The 20,012-nt window shown below is 37.5% G+C and overlaps 1 protein-coding gene and 1 long non-coding RNA gene across 3 annotated transcripts; both read right to left on the bottom strand.

Moving 5' to 3' along the window:
• Nucleotides 1-603: 603 nt before the first annotated feature.
• LOC127513455 (uncharacterized) lies at nt 604-2,576 on the bottom strand. The gene is made up of 5 exons (XR_007930407.1): nt 2,458-2,576; nt 2,265-2,331; nt 1,938-2,068; nt 1,788-1,817; nt 604-1,677 (listed from the first exon to the last, which is right to left on the bottom strand). It is a non-coding gene; the product is annotated as an uncharacterized LOC127513455 (long non-coding RNA).
• A 1,969-nt stretch (nt 2,577-4,545) lies between these two features.
• On the bottom strand, nt 4,546-17,090 carry gja8b (gap junction protein alpha 8 paralog b). Of its 2 annotated transcripts, XM_051909346.1 has the most exons (3): nt 16,179-17,090; nt 13,937-14,134; nt 4,546-8,309 (listed from the first exon to the last, which is right to left on the bottom strand). In XM_051909346.1, the coding sequence occupies exon 3, from the start codon at nt 8,292-8,294 to the stop codon at nt 7,116-7,118; it is 1,179 nt and encodes a 392-aa protein (XP_051765306.1). In that variant the 5' UTR covers nt 8,295-8,309; nt 13,937-14,134; nt 16,179-17,090; the 3' UTR covers nt 4,546-7,115. The 2 variants fall into 2 exon arrangements, with proteins under 2 accessions (XP_051765306.1, XP_051765314.1); XM_051909354.1 differs by lacking the exon at nt 16,179-17,090 and having other exon boundaries at nt 13,937-14,579.
• Between the last annotated feature and the right edge of the window lie 2,922 nt (nt 17,091-20,012).

Below are 20,012 nucleotides of genomic sequence, written 5' to 3' on the forward strand. Positions count from 1 at the left end.
TGTACACACACATACACATACACGCACTGGGTTTTCATGTTTTATGGGGACTTTCCATAGACATGATGCCTTGTATACTGTACAAACTACATATTCTATCCCCAATCCCAAACCTACCCATTACAGAAAACTTTCTGCATTTTTACATTTAAAAAAAAAACATCATTCTGTATGATTTATAAGCTGTTTTCCTCATGGGGACAAAAACATAATGTCCCCTTCAGGTCAAAAGTTACTAGTATCACTATCTTTGTGGGGACATTTGGTCAACACATACACACACACCATTCTTAAGAGTCAGTACAACTTTATTGGCATGATTTATATGGATTACAACTGCCAAACTATTTCAGTAAACAGGTCAATACAATAGAAATAGAATTTGCATATACATGTGGGTAACTTTATAATTCATTAAAAGTTACATTTAAAATTCAGAATTTAAACTAATAAATTAATGTTTAAAGGAACACTCAACTTTTTTTTGAAAATAGGCTCATTTTCCAACTCCCCTAGAGTTAAACAGTTGAGTTTTACCGTTTTCGAATCCATTCAGCCGATCTCCGGGTCTGGCGGTATCACTTTTAGCATAGCTTAGCATAGTTCATTGAATCTGATTAGACCGTTAGCATCTCGTTAAAAAATGACCAAAGAGTTTCAATATTTTTCCTATTTAAAACTTGACTCTTCTGTAGTTACATCGTGTACTAAGACCGACGGAAAATGAAAAGTTGTGATTTTAACGAGATGCTAACGGTCTAATCAGATTCAAAGAACTATGCTAAGCTATGCTAAAAGTGGTACCGCCAGACCCAGAGATCGGCTGAATGGATTCGAAAACGGTAAAATTCAACTGTTTAACTCTACTGGAGTTGGAAAATGAGCCTATTTTCAAAAAAAGTGGAGTGTTATTTTAAGGATTAAAAATTCCTATATTATGCTAATCATGCTTAATTATGCAAATGTTTTGCCTTTATAATAAAAAATGTAACTTTCTGCTAGAGGTCTTATAATTGTGGAAGAAATGTATATTTGAATATACACAAACTTCTTCAATCTGTCCAGTAATCATGCTGTTCTATACATGTATGACTTTCTTTTCTCTCTGAAACACAAATGAAGATATTTAATGTTGGTAACCAAACATTTTAGGTGACTATTGACTTCCATTGTATGGACAAAAAAACAGACATTTCTCAAAATATCTTCTTTTATGTTCCACAGAAGAAAAAGTCAAATAGGTTTGGAACGACATGGAGTAAATGATGACAGAATCATCATTTTTGGGGTGAACCTTTTATATATTTATAAAATTATATATATATATATATATATATATATATATATATATATATATACATATATGTAACTGCATCCATTACTGATTTAATGCAACAGCGCCTTCTGCTGGATTATCATGACAAGTGAAAACAAAACAATACTGATTTTTATTTCAGCAGATTTTATAATAATTGTCTGCATTGCATGTTAGAAAAAAAAAGTCTTTTGCTAGTGCTTGCACTTATAACTGCATTAAGACATATCTACCATTTCGTATGTCTCTAAATTAATGGGTTTCTTCGGCGGTGAGGAATCCCTAAACCACTCATAGTAAACTGAGTTTACCCTCTCTTTGTAACTTTTATGATTTTGTCTTTTCTTCGTCTTTTCAGAGACCTGAAAATAAAGGCAAAGCACAATTGAATAACCTTTTTGCAAATATAGATACTAAATAGAGGGTTGAGGTTTGACAGCAGCACAGAGGTGTGAGTTCTCAAAATTCATACCTCATTTAAAGAGACATCTGCGTTTGCGACCTTTTAGAAAGAGACAATAACCAATTAATAATCAGTCTCCCTGTTTGTCTATATATAAATGCATTGCTGTCCTTTGCATTTGCCACAGTTATGTGAATATAATATATAAAAATATTTTACCTCATCTCGAGTTTTCAATAAAAATAAGCAGATAATGAATACCAGAAGAAAAACAAAACACCAAAGCACAGTCAACACGACCACTGTTGAAATGCTGGCTAGTTTCGACCAACTGTGAGACTGCGCAGGACCTACAAAAAATAAAATAATAATAATAATAATAATAATTTAGACATATTTTAATGTCTGCTCTGTATTTTTAAAGCCACTATTACTTTTCCTCTTGAAGCTAGATTTTATTCCATGTTGTTCATAACAGCACTGAAGACTTCTAATTTCAAAATTAAAGTTTCACTTTAGTTCAAAGTAATCACAGTCTCAACTCACCTGTACTATTAGAGGAAAGATTGGAACCCATTGTTATCCACTCATCTGCTGAATTCAAGATGGCATACTACAAAGTAGTATTAGAGTAGTATTATAGATTGGTGAGAATACTTCTGCTCTGGTGTTTCCTCTTATAAAACTAGATAAAATCTTCTCTGTGATTAAATCAATGAAGACGGACAGTAAAACTCACCCTCTGATATCGACTAGTTGATAAGCCTTGCAGCTGCAGCGCGAGTCTGTTTGTTATGCCGCATTGTGGTGGCCTATTCTCACATTTCCTACCAGCAGCCTCACACAGGAAATGCTCTTCAAATTTTCACACCTTCAGAATTCACTGTAGAAAAACGTAATTATAAATAAAACAAGAAGCAAAACTAAAACAATACTAAAACAAAAAAACTAAGTAGCCTAATACCACATGGCTTTGCTGTTCTAGTGTTACAAAAGTATTTATTTACTTTTATAGTTGCAGTGAGCATTGAAGTCTAACGATGTTCAAGTTCAGGAAAGAAGGATGTGGGACCGGCAAACGGTCAACGTAAAACTTTAATCACAAAATAAACAAACAACAAAACGAAAGCAAAGCAGCAGCCCCTCATGGACGACTGCCGCATATAAACAGGCCTGGTCCTCTCTAGTCTTCGTCACTCCTCCTTCTGTCCTTCCGGAGCTCCTCCATGGGACTCGAGACCAGTATGCGTTCAAGTCACGTTGGAAATATCATATTTATGAGCTGAACGCACATGAACGCCACCAAAAAGTCATAAACATGAGTGGGTAGCTCGGGATTATCTTTAAGCCCCAGGAGTTGGGAGCATGTCAGTGAAAAGAATAGGCCTACCACAATATTTACAGGTACTTATGCTGCCTTCACGCGCTCTCAGAATTATCGTAAATATGAGTTTCCTAGGTAAAAATTGCACATGAACTCCCTCCCATTTCGTAATCACGACTTCAGAAGTGGGAATTATCAAATTGCCCATAGCACATGAAGGCAGCCAGCAGTGACCTTTATTAGGCTTTTTTATTTACAACAAAATAAGCTAATTGCCAGCACAAAATATAATTGTAGTATAACAATATAATATGTAACTATAAAGCCTTTTAAATTAATTAAAAACATAAAAAAGCAAAACACACCTGATGCACATTCTTTATTCCTAATTTCAACAAGTGGAGTTTAAAAATCTTGGTGTATTTTTGTGTAGTTAATTAATAGAAGGTACACCGCCATCTTGCTCCAACGAAAGTGACTTGAACGCACCTGACGTCGTAAACACAACTTCCCAGCTCCTACTTACGATCTTTCCAGGAGGACTTGAACGCAACATCATTAAACTTGCGCCACCGCACTCTTATTAATTAATCAGATACTGTATAGTTTTCACATGTCCAAAACAACATCTTTACCCTTTCAAACCTTAGCCTATTTGCCGATATTTCTTTTTTGTTCTCATACTGTTTTATAACGGAATTAAAATAGTTCACCAAATGACCACAAGAGAGCAGCAGACGTGTTCTGAGTCTCGACTGGAGCTTACAAAAGGGACTGTGGAAGTACCATGGTGCAATTATGTATCAGGAGGTAGTACTCTGAATTATTATCATATTCATGCAGTTTGGATGCTTTAAATAGTAGTTTGTTTCTGATGGTTTTAAGTACTTTTATCCTTGTTGATTTGCATGTAAAACGTAATTAACAATAACTTTGAAGGCAAAAAGATACCCATGAAGTAAGCTAAATCTAATGAAAGCTCCCTTCTGGAGATGTTCTCAGCTGGGGAAAAAATAAATCAATGTAATCTATAAATAAAAAATGGAAATATTTATATATCTGTATATTATAGATTACATATGAAAATTCAATGCAAAAAAAGTAATTTAAAAATTACTTTATTCATGTTTACTCTATAATCCATAATAATCATATATGCATGTATATGTATGTATGTATATATATATATATATATATATATATATATATATATATGTATGTGTGTGTGTGTGTGTGTGTGTATACACATATATATATATAGAGAGAGAGAGAGGTGTGTGTTATGTATGCATGTATATATATATATATACATATATATGTATGTGTGTTTAATATTATTAATAGATTGTATATATGAATATTCTACTAAATAAAAATCATATCCACTTAGAGTTAAATGTGTGTGTGAGAGAGATCTCTATATGTCAACTTGTTTGTGTTGAGGGTGTGAATTATAACACTGTGATATTAATAAATACTGGCAGACAGTCTTGTTGACCACACATGACCTTTTATTGGCTATATCCACAGGTTTCAACTGACAATCATTTCTGCAGTAAAGGACTACAAATTAGTAAAAAACAAAAGTGTTTTGTTTTTTCAAGAAATCATAAATGATGTGTAAAAGAGAAAAAAAAAAAGGCCAGAAGGCCTTGAAGTTACTTATCAGAACAATTTGCCATTGAAAACCACAGTTAAGTACCAATAATCAATCAGATTTACTCTCATATCCTGAAATCTGATATGTTCTTTTATGATTTGGCAAACTGTTGATCACTGTCTGCTCAAACTCTGTGACTACAGTGAAATGTAGAACCAGTCCTCTGCCGTAACCCTTGTGCTGGTGTGCATCACTGGGGCTGTTTCGATTTGAATTTTGCAGATATTGAAAGCAAGCTTGTCTAGGAAGTAATCTCATGCTCTTATCTTATCAGTAACAACCCTCACCGTTTCATTGTTGTTTCCACAAACCAGCTCTCAGAAAAAAAGACAGTGAAGAACTGTTTATCAGAGACACAAAACAGAGGAGACAAACCCTTTAATGACTGCTGTTAAACATCTGCTTTGTGAATAAACAGTGCCATCCTTCACATTAGTACAGTAACTAGGAGGCAAAATGATAACCGTTCCTCTGTTTGTCAGGGTTGTCTTACTTCTGCCATTTTTATTTGACCTACTTTATGACCTTTGCTGTTTACGTGTGAAATTTACAGTCTGCCCAAGCATCTTGTGTTTTAGCCATTAAATAATGGTCAGTGTGATTTTGCCAAGTAAGACGTTCCTGGGTCAACATATTTTGTTGATCCTGGAACAGCATTCCTGTCCGAAAATGTAGTCCTAACCATATCCCTACCCTTAAACCTAACCCTACCCATAGCTTATCCCTAAAATCAGAGGGAAATTATAGGTAAATAACACTAAGCACCTAACCCTGGTTGTAAGCCTAAACTTGACATAAACTGTAAACTTGTCCCTCAAATCTGATTGGTTGATTGAAATGTTGATCCAGGAACATGTACTTGGCGAAATCACCTTCACATACAATATATAGCCACTAAAAAGTACAGAAAATTTGCCTTTCGATTCTAGTTCCAGTCACTTCTTTGGGTTCTGGAAAAGTTTATCTTCTCTTCATGGCAACAACATAAAATGAAACAATTTTACATTCGAAACCAAATTAATATGAAACCATTAGCAGGGTAGAGGAGAAAAGAAATGAAAAAAATGCAGGTAGTTTTAACTCTTTTGACATACCTGTTATCATAAACACTCATTTGACGTGAAATGAAGATTTTTTTATAAGTTTCGGTAAATTATGTGTTATGACTTTGGTAGAACTGTGGATGTTTTACAAACAAAGGGACAATTTAATTGGCCAGGAGTAATAATTACAATAAATAATAAATCATTGGAAGCTGAAACTCTTACATGACATTTTTTTCTTCTATATATCATACTAAATTCTAAGGCATAGTTTAAAACAAAAGACATGTCTCTGCTACAAATGGTAAGTCAATAAAGGGGCGAAATGCTTCTGTTCTTGCCCATTAATATATTTTGAATTTAAATGAAGCATCATGGAGGGCAAAAGTGTGAAAATGTTGTTCCCAACAACATCAAGTATGTCAGACTGCCTGTGGTGACATGTCATGTAATGTTGTTTTATTGTCTCTTGTTGAACAATACTTTGTGCTGATTGGGCATGATCTTTATCATCATCATCATGGCTGCATGCGCAGAGAGACTAGAAAGAATGTGGCCTACAATCTTTTCTATGGCTAATGCAATTATTATTACAGTTATTGCTAGAGACACTCTAACCTATTATGGTTTATGAAATCAAGAGACTCCTAATGTAAGTTACTGAAACGAGAAACAAGGTATTATGTTTAACGTTTATCAGCGGTGGTCTTTCTTTTAAATAAATAGTCTATATTTTGCTAGTATGCCATGATGAACGACTGTGCAACGAAACTATCAGCATGTTTCACCTCACACATACACCTATCCATTACAGTACCATTCACATACAAATCAAAATAAGATTGATTATTTATCATCATGTGTGGTTGAAATCGTTGAGGTGAAAAGGATGATGCCCTGACAGTTTTTCTTATCAGAATAATAACAAAATATCACATACAACATTCAGCTAATGGCTAATCCAAAAATGTAAACATCAGAATCTCACCTTCGATAAGTAAAATTCTGGATAGAAAATGTTACTTTTAAAAAACAGCACGTTTTTGCTAAATAAGTTCCCCCAACTCCTCCCGACGTAGATCTAGCTGCTGCAGATCTCTAACTTTGGTTTGTTAACTGTTTGATATAAACAGTACAAAAAATACTGCTGTATAAAAAAATGAATCAAGCTCTCAAGTTTCCTCATGAAAATTGCACAGCATTATTTTTTTTTTCAATTGTTTTCTTCCTCAAAATTACAAGCTGGTATTATAAATGTCGTCGCAGTTGCCTAAAGGCACCTCTTTCATTCTCTCACTCGTTGTTACTTTCTACGCTTTTCCCAAAACTACAATTTATACTGCTGCTCTTCCAATCCAGTTCTATATTATTTATACCGTCAAATCATCTGACCTTGCCCGACTGCTGGCCTTGCTCAGGCTGCTGAGCGGTCGCGTGTCTTCTATCGTCTCGCTGGCTTCCACGTCGGCTTCGACGGCCATCTCGTCCTCATCTTCATCCCTTCGTAGAACTCCCGCCGCTACACTCGGTCCTATCACGGTCGTCTGGGCGTAGGAGGGCAGCGTTTCATCGTACACCTTAGACACGTCTTTTTTAGGTGTGGTCGGCTCGTCCAATTTCTCCTCAAATGGCTCGTACGGAGCCGGCAGCCGGCCAGCCTCCATCCCCCCTACCTCAGTCAGGGGGAAGAAGTGCGACGTGGCTCTGTCCTCCTCTAGCAACTTGTAGCCTTTGGCTTTCTGGATGGAGGAGGCTGCTATGGAAGGCAAGGCCTTCTCGGCTGCCCCTGGTCCCTCGACTTGCGGCCGCACCGGTTTACGGAACACACAGTGGATCTTTTTCAAGCCTAAATGGCTGATTTCCACAAAGTTGAGGAAAAGCGAGACACAGGCCACGGCTAACATGAAGATGATGAAAACGGTTTTCTCTGTAGGTCTTGAGACGAAGCAGTCAACCGTGTTTGGGCACGGCCAACGGCTGCACTTGTACAGCGGCAGAATTCGGAAGCCATACAAGTAGTACTGGCCCACCACGAAGCCTACCTCAAAGAGAGTCTTGAAGATAATGTGGCAGATATAGGTCCTCAAGAGAGTGCCCTCTAGACGAAACTTCTTGCTGCCCTTTGTGCTCGTCTCTTTGGCCGTACGGACGCTTCCCTGATCGGGCGCGAGCGGCAGCCTCTCCTCGTTCATCTCTTGCTGCCTGTTGAGCTCAGCCTCCTCCCGTTCCTTGCGCTTCTCCTCCATGTGTACATGGTGGACAGCATGGCCCACGTACACCAAAGAGGGTGTGGAAACAAAGATGATCTGGAGTACCCACAGGCGAATGTGCGAGATGGGGAATGCCTCGTCGTAGCAAACGTTCTCGCAACCCGGCTGCTGCGTGTTGCACACGTAATCCGATTGCTCGTCGCCCCACACGAACTCCGCGGCTGTGCCCAAGATGAGGATTCGAAAGATGAAGAGGACCGTGAGCCACACCCTACCGATTACCGTCGAATGCTCATTTACTTCCTCGAGGATGTTGCCCAAGAAACTCCAGTCACCCATGGTTGACTGTCAGCACTGCGGAACAAACAAAAGAGATGTTTGAAAGCAGGCAGAGATGCGAAAATGTTTTTGTACTGAAATTTGGGAAACTACAACTCAAGTTACACTTCATGATTTTAGATTGTCCCAAAACAATGTACTGTTGTAAAGGTCATTTCGTTTATGATAGAATTTGTTTACAGCATCAGTACCATCTGATAATTATCTAGAGTTTGAAAGATAATCAAATCAAACAATGACACTGTACATGTTTCCACCCCAGTCTAGCAAAACAAGCCAAACAAGTCACAAAACAACGCTAAAAAAAAGGAGTCAAAATTCTCTACAACTGAATCAAATGCATAGCTTTATGTTCTATATAGAACAAACCGCAATATAGGTAAACAGTATAAAATGGGCAACTTGCCACAGTAAGAGCTCCAGAGTATGTGTGTTCCCCCTTCTCTTGGCACACTGTGGTGTGAAGTGAACTTTTTGCTCTCTGGTTCCCACCTATGGCCTCCAATCCTTGTCGCCCGAGTGAGCAGAAGTGAATGAATCCAGTCTGATGGTTGGTTTTTAGTTTGCTGCAATATTTAAGCTGGGAGCCAGACAGCCTTTATTCAGAGGGCGACGCATGGTGACGCGTAACACAATAGGATTCACAAACACAAATGGGAATGTATGTGACACTGGCATTGGGAAAACGGCAATTTTAAAAGTGTAAACTTGACATGGTGCTAATTAAAACATGATTATTAGTTTCACTACACTGTCACTTGAGTTTGAACTAGCAGTGTTATCATTCATCTATCTTTGGTCACAGTTCTCAGAAACATTTCTTTAACTTACAGGAAGTGAGCACTGACGTGATAAGGTGGGCTTTTCATAAAAGAAAACCATCATTTGTTCACATGTACATTTTTACTCCAAAATGCACCAGGCTAATGTTATGCTAAATGCTAAAACCATCAGAGAAAGTGGTCTCATTGTTATTTTTTGAAGGCTATAATAGCTTAAAAGCTAGCAACAGGCTAGTTTGTAAAAATAGCAACAAACTATTATATGGTTCTTTAAACTTCACTTTTTCAAAATACCAACCCCAATCCCAAGCAAACATTTAAATGTTCCTTTTTATAGGGTGAATTCAGGGTGATTGAGACACTTTTTGCCATTTAGATCACTGGGAAAAAGTGTCCCAATCAACCTGAATTCACCCTATATATTTAGAGTTTATGATATCTGGTTGATTGGGACACTTTTTCCCAGTCATCTAAATGGCAAAAAGTGTCTCAATCAACCAGATATCATAAACTCTAAATATATAGGGTGAATTCAGGTTGATTGGGACACTTTTTCCCAGTCATCTAAATGGCAAAAAGTGTCTCAATCAACCTGCATTCACCCTATATATTTAGAGTTTATGATATCTGGTTGATAACACTACTAGTGATATCAAACTTAATCAAGAGAAATTAGTCTTATTTGTATTTATTTATTCATTTGTATTTCATGTGACATCATAACGCATCAGGGCATGACTAAAAAACACCATGTTATCATGAAATTGATGATAGTTCCCTATGGTAAACTGGTGCCAGATTTATTTTTTGCATTACAAGTCATGAAAGGGGGCATGCATTTGGATTTAAAACAAAATGTAAATATATAACTTTTAAAACAGTAGGTCAAGCAAAGTTTTACACATGCTTCTTGACTCAAATGTATCAAGTCTAATTAGTCAGAACCACAACCAATAATCCCTCTCTAAACAATGCTTTAGCTCGTGTGGGCCATTTTTTATCCAACTGGAATGTGCTCTTGAAATGACATCATGGACTAAGCATTGCCATTGGCTGATACTAAAGAATGATGTTCAGTGGGTGGGTGGTTATGTGAATGTTTGGAGGGCGGAGGCAGGGCATTTGCATGTATGCAAAATTGTTTTCATATTAAACACTACTAAGTCCTCTTGAATGAATCCCAAGTAGGTGTTAAAACATCTATTGCTATTATACAAGTCTAACAGGATAACCCCAATGACCCTGTTCCATTTACTAAAGATAGAATGCACTAAAAATACCCCTCAACTATAATTTTAACAAAAGAAAATAACTGAATCAACAGTGAAGGATCTGAGATTAGGACTGAGATGCTTCAGTGACTGGATTGATCGCACCGTATTATACAAGTACATGGGAATTTTCCCGATTTCTGCTATTACTTAAGACCATCTCAAGCCTTAGCTGGTTTAAGCTGGTCGACAATCTAGTCTCCCAGTCTGACAAGTGCCCCAAACCCCTCTAAAACCAGTAAAAACAAGGCTCGGAGAAAAGCCGAGACCAGCAGGTTTTAAGCATCTACTGACCAGTTTGGCAACTGATGTAGCCTGACAATAAATAAACCATGTATTCTATCCTTACCTTTGCAAGGCTCACCTAGTACATGTCTAAAGTCAACTCTTACATGGGGTTTTCAAACAGAGCCCTACACAAGTAGCTCAACACCATCTGCACAGAGTACACAAAAAGTTGGAGCAGACAGTCCTCATGTTAGCTTGAACCTGGAGCCTTCATTTAAAGGTGCTACTTGTTGATATTGCTGGCGCTGGCAGCCTAAGCCAACAGCAGAGTGGTGAATGGGTGTTGGGATTTCAAACAAAGGCATGATGTCATTATGAAGTCCGCTGTGTCTATTAAACGTGCGCATTGAGGCATGATCCCAGATTGTGCGAATGAAGCAGGCCCCAGGCTATGGCTAAGCATTGGACCATCCCTCAAACAAAGTTATCTTACAGGGATCTGCCTACATGCTGTTACACCACGTTTCCTGCTCCTGAGGGACAATTTAGCTGACTGCCATAAAACTAAGTAGGATACAGTGAAAGGGTAGCATTAGCATATAGGTAGCAGTAGGGGAAAAAGTAGGGGGAAACACATACTGTATGCTCTCAATCTCAGTACACAAAAACTGTACGAATCTGTTGGATAACTAAGGCAAAATGAGTGCGACAGTGTAGGTGTACCTAAAATGATTGAGTCTTTATCTCACTTGGAATTTGTTAAGTTCTGAATTACTAAAAAAGTATTGCTTTTCCAGCCATAGTCCTACAGCCATGTTTTATCTAAGAACCCACTTGCTGAAATGCTGGTCTACACATGTTTTTGTTGGTCTAGCTCAGGGGTGTTCAAACCTGCTCCAGGAGGGCCACTGTCCTGCAGAGTTTAGCTCCAACCATAATTAAATGCCTGAACCAGCTAATCAAGCTATTCAGACTCACTAGAAACTTTCAGGCAAGTGTCTTGGAACAGATTGGTGCTAAAGTGTGCAGGACGTTGGCCTGCCAGAAACAGGATTGGACACCCCTGGTCTAGCTGGTGGACTTACAAACCACTTACATCATCTTTTAATTACTGGTGGTTGACCAAGGAAGTCGTGCTAGTTAAGTTAGTTTGGAAAATCAGTTCACTTCATCCCATTTTGGAAGGCAACATCCAAAACACAACTTATATTGGCCTTTCCAGCTGGACTACACATTTGTACAGAATAGATGTACCTCATGGGGTTATTTAATGTCTTTGTGAGAAATATTAACTCAATCTACTAGATTTAGTTTAAAAGTAGGTTTGATTTCTAAATATTGCTCCAGACTCAGAGAACTCCTGCATGGTTTGACAGTGGTGCCTATCCTCTTGTTCTTCTGTGGTAATCCCCATTAATCCCTATTCCAGCGCCAGCCATTTGATGGATCCAATGTGTGTCTCTCTTCTCTGTTCTTTGTGCATACCAGAGATACCAGCTACAATAAGGAGGATTTACCTGATTCAGTTCACTTCCATTCCACGTGGGAGACTGAAGAGTGAATGAAGCCATATTACATTAAATTTTAGAATTATTTCATCATATCTCTGTGTGCCACTTTCTAGAGCAGCAGAACTGCTTGGAATACAATGGAGAACACTCTTGGCGTATCTTAACTGCTGGGTTTGGTTGACCCATTGTTAGAGCTGACAAACTTCCAGTTAATAAAGATTAGCTCTTTATGGAAATCTAATATTGGGCCTTCACTGGGACATTGTCCAATCTTTCTTGGTTTCTGGATAATAAAATCCTAAACATCCATAAGTGTGGCTAAATGATAACCTCCAAGACCCGGAATGTACCGGAAGACAAGGTGTCCACATACATAGCATTAGGGTTTAAAATAGTTATTTTCCTGGAAGTATTGTAACAAACATCTATCTAACCACACCCTTACCAAGAGTCCAAGCTTTCCATGGCCTTTAATGCACCACCTATGATACTGAATTGGCAGGAGAAAGGGTGGAGAAAAGGTGATCAATTGTTCTGTCCAATCTCAAAGGAAATGGATATGAGACTTCCTGTGTGTGTACACGTTGGTTAGGGTACAGCAAGAGGAAAGAAAGGCCTATGGCAATACAATAGAAAGACGGAAGGTAGAGTGGTCACAAGTCACAAAGAGACGCTAAAAGAAAAGTAAAGAACATGGAATGTCAAATGAGGTTAAAAAGGGGGAAATCGTCAATTCAAACCAGAGTTCATTGAGGTTTTGTGTCCATTTTTTTTTTTTTTTTGTTCATACATCACTTAAAGGGATAGTTCACCCAAAAATGAAAATTATCCCAGATTTACTCACCCTCAAGCCATCCTAGGTGTATATGACTATCTTCTTTCAGACGAACACAATAGGAGATATATTTAAAAATATCCTTAGTCCTCCAAGGTTTATAATGGTAGTGAATGGGGGCCCGCATTTTGAACAACAACAAAAAATGCATTAATCCATAATAAAAGTAATCCATATGGCTCCAGTGGGTTAATTAAGGCCTTTTGAAGCAAAGCGAGGCATTTTTGTAAGAAAAATATTCATATTTAAAACTATTTAAACTCAAATAACTAGTTTCCGGTGGACAACCGTACGCATACTGTGCAACTCGACTTGCGCCAAATGAGTAACCCGTGACATGATGTATGACGTAGGATGTAGGATTATCATAAGCTTACAAAATCGCATCGCTTTGCTTCAAAAGGCCTTTATTAATCCACTTGAGCTGTATGGATTACTTTGATTATGGATGGATGCATTTTTTTTTTTTGTTCAAAATGCAGGCCCCCATTCACAACCATTATAAACCTTGGAGGACTAAGGATATTTTTAAATATATCTCCGACTGTGTTCATCTGAAAGAAGATAGTCATATACACCTAGGATGGCTTGAGGATCAGTAAATCATGGGATAATTTTCATTTTTTGGGTGAACTAACCTTTTAAAGTCAATATGAAATGAAAATTCACTGTATCTGTTTTCGAAATGCCTGTTCTGATCTTATTGTGAGAAATTGATGCATATTTCATTATTTAAAAAAAAAAAGACCTGATAATTCTTAAATTAAGCGTCATAACTTGACCTTCAAGTGAAACGACAGACTTCTCTCTAGTGACATATGCCAGACTTCCATCATTTGGTCAATGAAACCAAAGGTCAATAAAATGTTAATGCATGGCTCAAATTCTACATCTAATGTAAATGTACATTAGCTTTGAAGAATCCAAGATTGTGCTGAGTCTTCGAAAATGATTCTAGTTAATTTTGAAATCTACATATGAAGAACAAGACACCGAGTATAGGAACTCTACTAACCAAAGAAATGCATGCAACAGTCATTGGTGTGTAGGAACGTCTGCTGTCTGGCTCTTTCTCTCAGCCAGGATTCTGTCAGGGTGTAGTCAGACAGTCTTCTAACACCAGGTCGTAGAAGGGTCCACTCTCTCTCAGGTGATAACCCTGATGCACAGGGTGTCTTTATCACTTACTAGCGTTCTGCAGTTTTGCAGCTCCCTATAAAAAGAGATAGAGGTGATTTTATGCATCATGATTAGTTTCACACTCCCATGTATCATATGTGCAAAAAAAAAAAAAAAAAAAAAAAGGCACACAGACAATTAAACAATATTTTGATGGTCCCCTTTAGACATTCTGTTACCTATGTTGCACATACATGTCAACTAACTCTCATTAGAGTATTGGTTGAGTATGACTGTTAGGGTTAGTAGAATAAGTTGACATGCATAACTTGTAGTCAGTATAATATCTGTTGGGGAGCATCAAAATAAAGTGTAAGCAAATATTATGTAAACAGTCTACTAATACTCTAATGAGAGGTAGTTAACATGTATGTGCAAAGTTTCTTATGGTCAACAGGATGTCTAATGCGGACATCAAAGTAAAGTGTTACCCATATTTTTACCACAAGTTCCTGTCCTAGCTGCCATTTTCATTTATGTTTTAGGCGACCACAAAGACATGAGATCCGTTTTTATTTTTCCATGCAAGAAAAATTTGACTAAACTATTCACACATGCAAGAAAAATAGCTCAGTTGTGAGAAAAGCTCTAGTATCATTTGTTCGCAGATGTCCGCACGATTTTTTTTAAACCTCTGCCCCCATAATCTTAAAGCTGAATGTCAGATCTGAAAGGAGTCCAAGGTATCAGCACAACCATTGTGATGAATACAAATTTCGATAAAGATTTTTGCTGAGTGTGAAAAGCCGCCATCTTTTCTCCATTGTTTCCAAAGGGTGAACAAGAAAATAAGCTTTCACACCAGAACACAAGAGGAGACGGAGACAGACACCAAGAGGTTGTTCTGCTTGTTTTGTCTATTTAGAAAAAAGCCAGCAAAATCACTTTAAACGCTGCAAATGTTTTGTTTGGCTTTTGAGAATGTTTGCAGAGGCCTTTTGCGTAATAATCCGCTCAGCTGTTAGGACAACAATAAAGGTCAATATGAGTGACAGAAGCATAAAAGCAATAAATAAAGGAAAAGTTTGTCTTTTCATGCGTGATCATCAGGTGGATTAACGCTGTCTAGGTGGGTAAAATGTGAGGGGTCAGGGCAGGTCACCATCCTTACAATGGTCCATGCAATGATTTCCAATGGTTGAAATACATCTGATATTACTATTTACCACTTAAAGTGCCATTGTCTTCTTAAAGAATTAGTTCACTTCAGAATCAAATTTCCTGATAATTTACTCACTCCCATGTCATCCAAGGTGTTTATGTCTTTCTTTCTTCAGTCGAAAAAGAAATTAAGGTTTTTGAGGTAAACATTCCAGGATTTTTCTCCATATAGTGGACTTTACTGGGATACAACAGGTTGAAGGTCCAAATTGCAGTTTCGGTGCAGCTTCAAAGGGCTCTACACGATCCCAGAGGAGAAATAAGGGTCTTGTCTACACGACGTAGGCGGAAGTACCGAGCAAGTGTTTACAAAGTGAACGTGCAAAGACTAAGTTAAACAGTAAAACAACAATGTCGGACGATTTTGAAGTTGGAGGAGAAAATGAGATGGCGTTTTTCTCCCTACCGCGGTACTTCCGCCTACATCATGCGTGACCTTTCCAACATGATTATGTAATGCGTGGCGCATCGCAGAGCTAGTGCAAGATGAGCATTTGTGGTTAAAAAGTATATACATTTTTGTATATACACGATTGTTTCGCTAGATAAGACCTTATTCCTCGTCTGGGATCGTGTAGAGCCCTTTGAAGCTGCATTTAAACTGCAATTTGAACCTTCCACCCATTGGTAGCCATTGAAGTCCACTATATGGAGAAAGATCCTGGAATGTTTTCCTCAAAAAACATAATTTCTTTGAGAAAAACAGGAGGAAAGACATAAACATCTTGGATGACATGGGGGTGAGTAAATTATCAGGAAATTTTAATTCTGAAGTGAACTAACCCTTTAAAAAAAAAAAAAAAGTTTAATGAATACATGTAGGTATGAGCAGAGCTGAGAAAAACCACAGTTGACCTTTAGCTGTTTGAGCAATATACAGCCTTGGTCCATATTATCATTTATACCCCTTCACTGACCTTGTTTCAGACTTAGGTGTGGTGTGGTTTGGGCACATGGACGATTCTCTTCACACGATCCTGTGGCCGGGCTAAATGAAGAGAAAGGCATTTTATCACTGTCCATATGACCAGGGCTGATGAGAGAGTGCCGTGAGTCACAGCGGTGTTGATGACAACTTCAAGTGCCACAGTCACACTTTACCTTGAGTGATTCATGCAAACACAGCAGCTCTGTTAAGGGAACACAAGCAACATTGGTTTGTATTATAGGATGTGTTTATTAAGGCAAGCCTCACTCTTACTATTGCTCATATTAAGGCCAGTTCACACTGCACTGTCAGATGCATTCTAACGCCGACAGTCACCAGATTACAGTACGTCACTTCTCAGACATTTAAACTCCGATTCAGCATGTTTCAATCTGTGAAAATAAGCTCCGACAGATGCCAACAGACTCAGACTGTGGTAACACACTGATCCAACAAAACTTGATGAAGTTTTTGTTGCTGTCTGTCAGTGCAGTGTGAATTGGCATTTACAATTAGAGATTAAAACCTTTTTGGCCATTAAAGGGTTAGTTCACCCAAAAATGAAAACTATTCTGGCTCTTCCAAGCTTTATAATGGGAGTGAATGGTACCTTAGATTTTGAAGCCCAAAAAAGTGCATCCATCCATCATAAAAGTAATCCATACAGCTCCATGGGGTTAATAAAGGCCTTCTGAAGTGAAGTGATGAGTTTTTGTAAGAAAAATATCCATATTTATAACTTTATAAACTATAATCACTGGCTTCCGGTAACGGCTGTATGCAAGTTGAATTCCAGTGGAAGAGTGACCTCTGTAACTCCGATTGTGTTTGGCAAAAAGAGAAGAAAGTCGTATACATCTAGGATGGCTTGAGGGTGAGTAAATTATGGGATAATTTTAAATTTTAGGTGAACTAAACCTTTAAGAAACGACCTAGAAACAACCTAGAAATAACTTGAACCACAGTGGCAACCAGTGTTGGGGGTAATGCATTAGAAGTAACTTGAGTTACGTAATCAGATTACTTTTAGTTAAGTAACGCATTACGTTTTCAATTTACAACAAAATATCTAAGTTACTTTTTCACATTTATTGACTGACAGCTCTCCTGTCCCCATGTTGAAAGAAATAAAGTTCAGAGGTGTTGTGTGCGCTGTGTGAACATGATGGTTATTATAGTTCTAGACTAAATGTGAACATGCATTTACTCATCTCACTTGCACGAAAACATTTAGTATTCCTCAAAATGAATATGAGTGAATGAGTGAAATGCAATCTTATAATTTTACGCAAATGTAATAATTAAATATATTAAATTACACAAATATATTTGATGTATTTAATCTCACTTTATTAACCAATGTCTTTGCTGCTGACCTTCAATGATCCAATTCAGCTGTACTAATGGGCAAAATTACTTTAGATTAGATATAGAAATGAGTGTTAAAAAATTCCTTCTCTTGTATCCTATTCTTCTTTAATCCAGAATGGCAGCACAGCTGAAAGGTTTGTTCAAGCTGTGCTCTCTACTGTACAGGCGTAAATATGCATTTCCTTCAGCCTGAGGCTTATTCATTTCACTTTTGGTGTGAAAGGGCCTTAACATTTGCCAAAATATAACTTTTTTGTTGTTATTAAAAAAACAAACAAGCAAGCCCTGCCCAGGTGAGAAAAATTAACGCACAAGTAACGTAACACATTACTTTTCAGTAACTAAGTAACGCAATTAGTTACTTTTTAGGGAGTAACGCAATATTGTAATGCATTACTTTTAAAAGTAACTTTCTCCAACACTGGTGGCAACAACCAAGAACACTCTAGCGACTGCACAGCAATGCTCTGGCAACCACCCACAATGCCATAGCAGCATGGCCCACAATTTTTGCAAGAACAAGCACATTACATTCTTTATAATACTTTTCTGGTTCTTATACTAATTAATGTTTTATTGATCAGAGATCACAATCCTGAGACTGATGACACTAGATTTCACTGTGAGCATCAGAAACACAAACTAAACTCGACTGATGCAACAGTGGCCCAAAGCTAGCCTGGTCACATGGTGGGTCTCTTCAATGTCCCATTGCCAATACCATGTCTGAGGAAGCGTCATGTGCCTACATCACTCATATAAAAGTGAAGGATTATAAAAGAGATGTTTGTTGTCGAGCTGGTAGTGTGCCATCTCACTTTTTTAAAAGGTTGTGAGGGAGGCAGTGAGAAGCATTGTAATTGTAATAGCTTTGATGGATGAGTAAAGGCCACATGTTCTGTTAGAGACAGAGCTGGATTTATGCATAGGCATTCTAGGCACGTGGGGGCAATTACAATGAGGAGAAATATTAATTATTATTTCACTCTAATGGTAAATAAAACTTTAAGACATTTACTATATAAATTAACAAAAATTAAAATATCGTTCTGAAACTATCTCCATTTCGTCTTTTTCCCCCCATAAATCATTATTATTGGTCAACCTTTATGTCTGTCTATGGGTTTTGCAAATATTTAACCAATGAAACGTATTTAAAAGAGCTTGTGACTAAACCTCATAACTCCACTGTATTCTTAAACTTACCGTCAAAACTCATACGAGAACGAAGTGTCGCACGCAGTTTAGATCGTCTTTGCTTGTTTGCAAATGCAAAGGTAAATGAAGAACTGTTTGTTTGAATAAGTACAGCGTTTTCTTTACTGAAGAAACACGATATAAAGGCTAATGTATTTGAGGAGCGGAGAATAGTGACTTAATCTAGCATTTGTTGTCGTCGTCACAGCCAATACAGTCTTAAATAGCATGTCTGTACTAGCAATTCGTCTTATAACATGAGATTTAGGCCAAATGAAAACTGAGTTTTCACAAAAGTTTACTGTAGCCCGCATAGCTACAGTAAACTTTATAACCTGTAAGTTGATGAAAGCGTAATGTGGTGCACTTACCGCCTCAGATGCGGCCGTTCTAATGGCTGTCAAAACACGTAAAGATATGTCCGACATTCGCTAGTCAAAATACTCGTAACTCAATTTGAGCTTGATTTTAGAGACCCAAATGCACTTTAAATAGCGTAGCGGACATTGAAGTCATGTTGATACTTGATGGCTTGATTATACTGACGATAAACTGATTATAAACAATAATCAGCTTGAAAATATGCTTCAAATGATCTCCATACAAAGTTTTACTTTACTTACACACTACCATTTAAAAGCGTGGGGTCAGGAAATACTTTTTTTTTTCTGCAAGGATGCATTAAATTGATCAAAAGTGACAGACATTTATGTTTCAAATTGTTTCTTTTTCAAATAAATTATGTTTTAGGCACCAATTCAGCATTTTAGAATGATTTCTGAAGGATCACATGACACTGAAGACTGAAGTAATGGTGATGATGGAAATTCAGCTTTGCCAACCCATCACAATTTTGAACCTAAAAAAAAAATTGCTATAAAATACTACTGTATAATGGATGATTATAACCTTTCTAAAAGAGTGCATGCTATTTTTATGATAAATCTGAGGAATAAAACTTCAATAATATCTGATTACTTGGTTATGCTTGAGTCAGAGGCACATATTAAAAAAATTTGAAAGCAAAGTCGTCGCATGAAACTTCTAGAGCTCAAAATAATTACCAGGAGACCATAAGCCTGAGTCGAATCCCCATTGTTTCTCAATACAATCTCACTTTCCTTCCTGATGATGAGATATTCCTCCAACTAAAATAGAGTGGCAGTGAAGCATTGTGAGAGGAGAGGGGAAAGAGGAGGAGAAGGAGGAGTAGAAGGAGGTGGAGAAGGAAAGGGAGGGAGGGAAAGGAGGTGGT

The sequence above is a fragment of the Ctenopharyngodon idella genome, chromosome 1 (assembly GCF_019924925.1).
Source record: "Ctenopharyngodon idella isolate HZGC_01 chromosome 1, HZGC01, whole genome shotgun sequence".
Lineage (NCBI taxonomy): Eukaryota > Metazoa > Chordata > Actinopteri > Cypriniformes > Xenocyprididae > Ctenopharyngodon > Ctenopharyngodon idella.

Excerpts from the sequence above, each read along its gene's own strand:
- gja8b (XM_051909346.1), bottom strand. The coding sequence starts at position 8,294 with ATGGGTGACTGGAGTTTCTTGGGCAACATCCTCGAGGAAGTAAATGAG.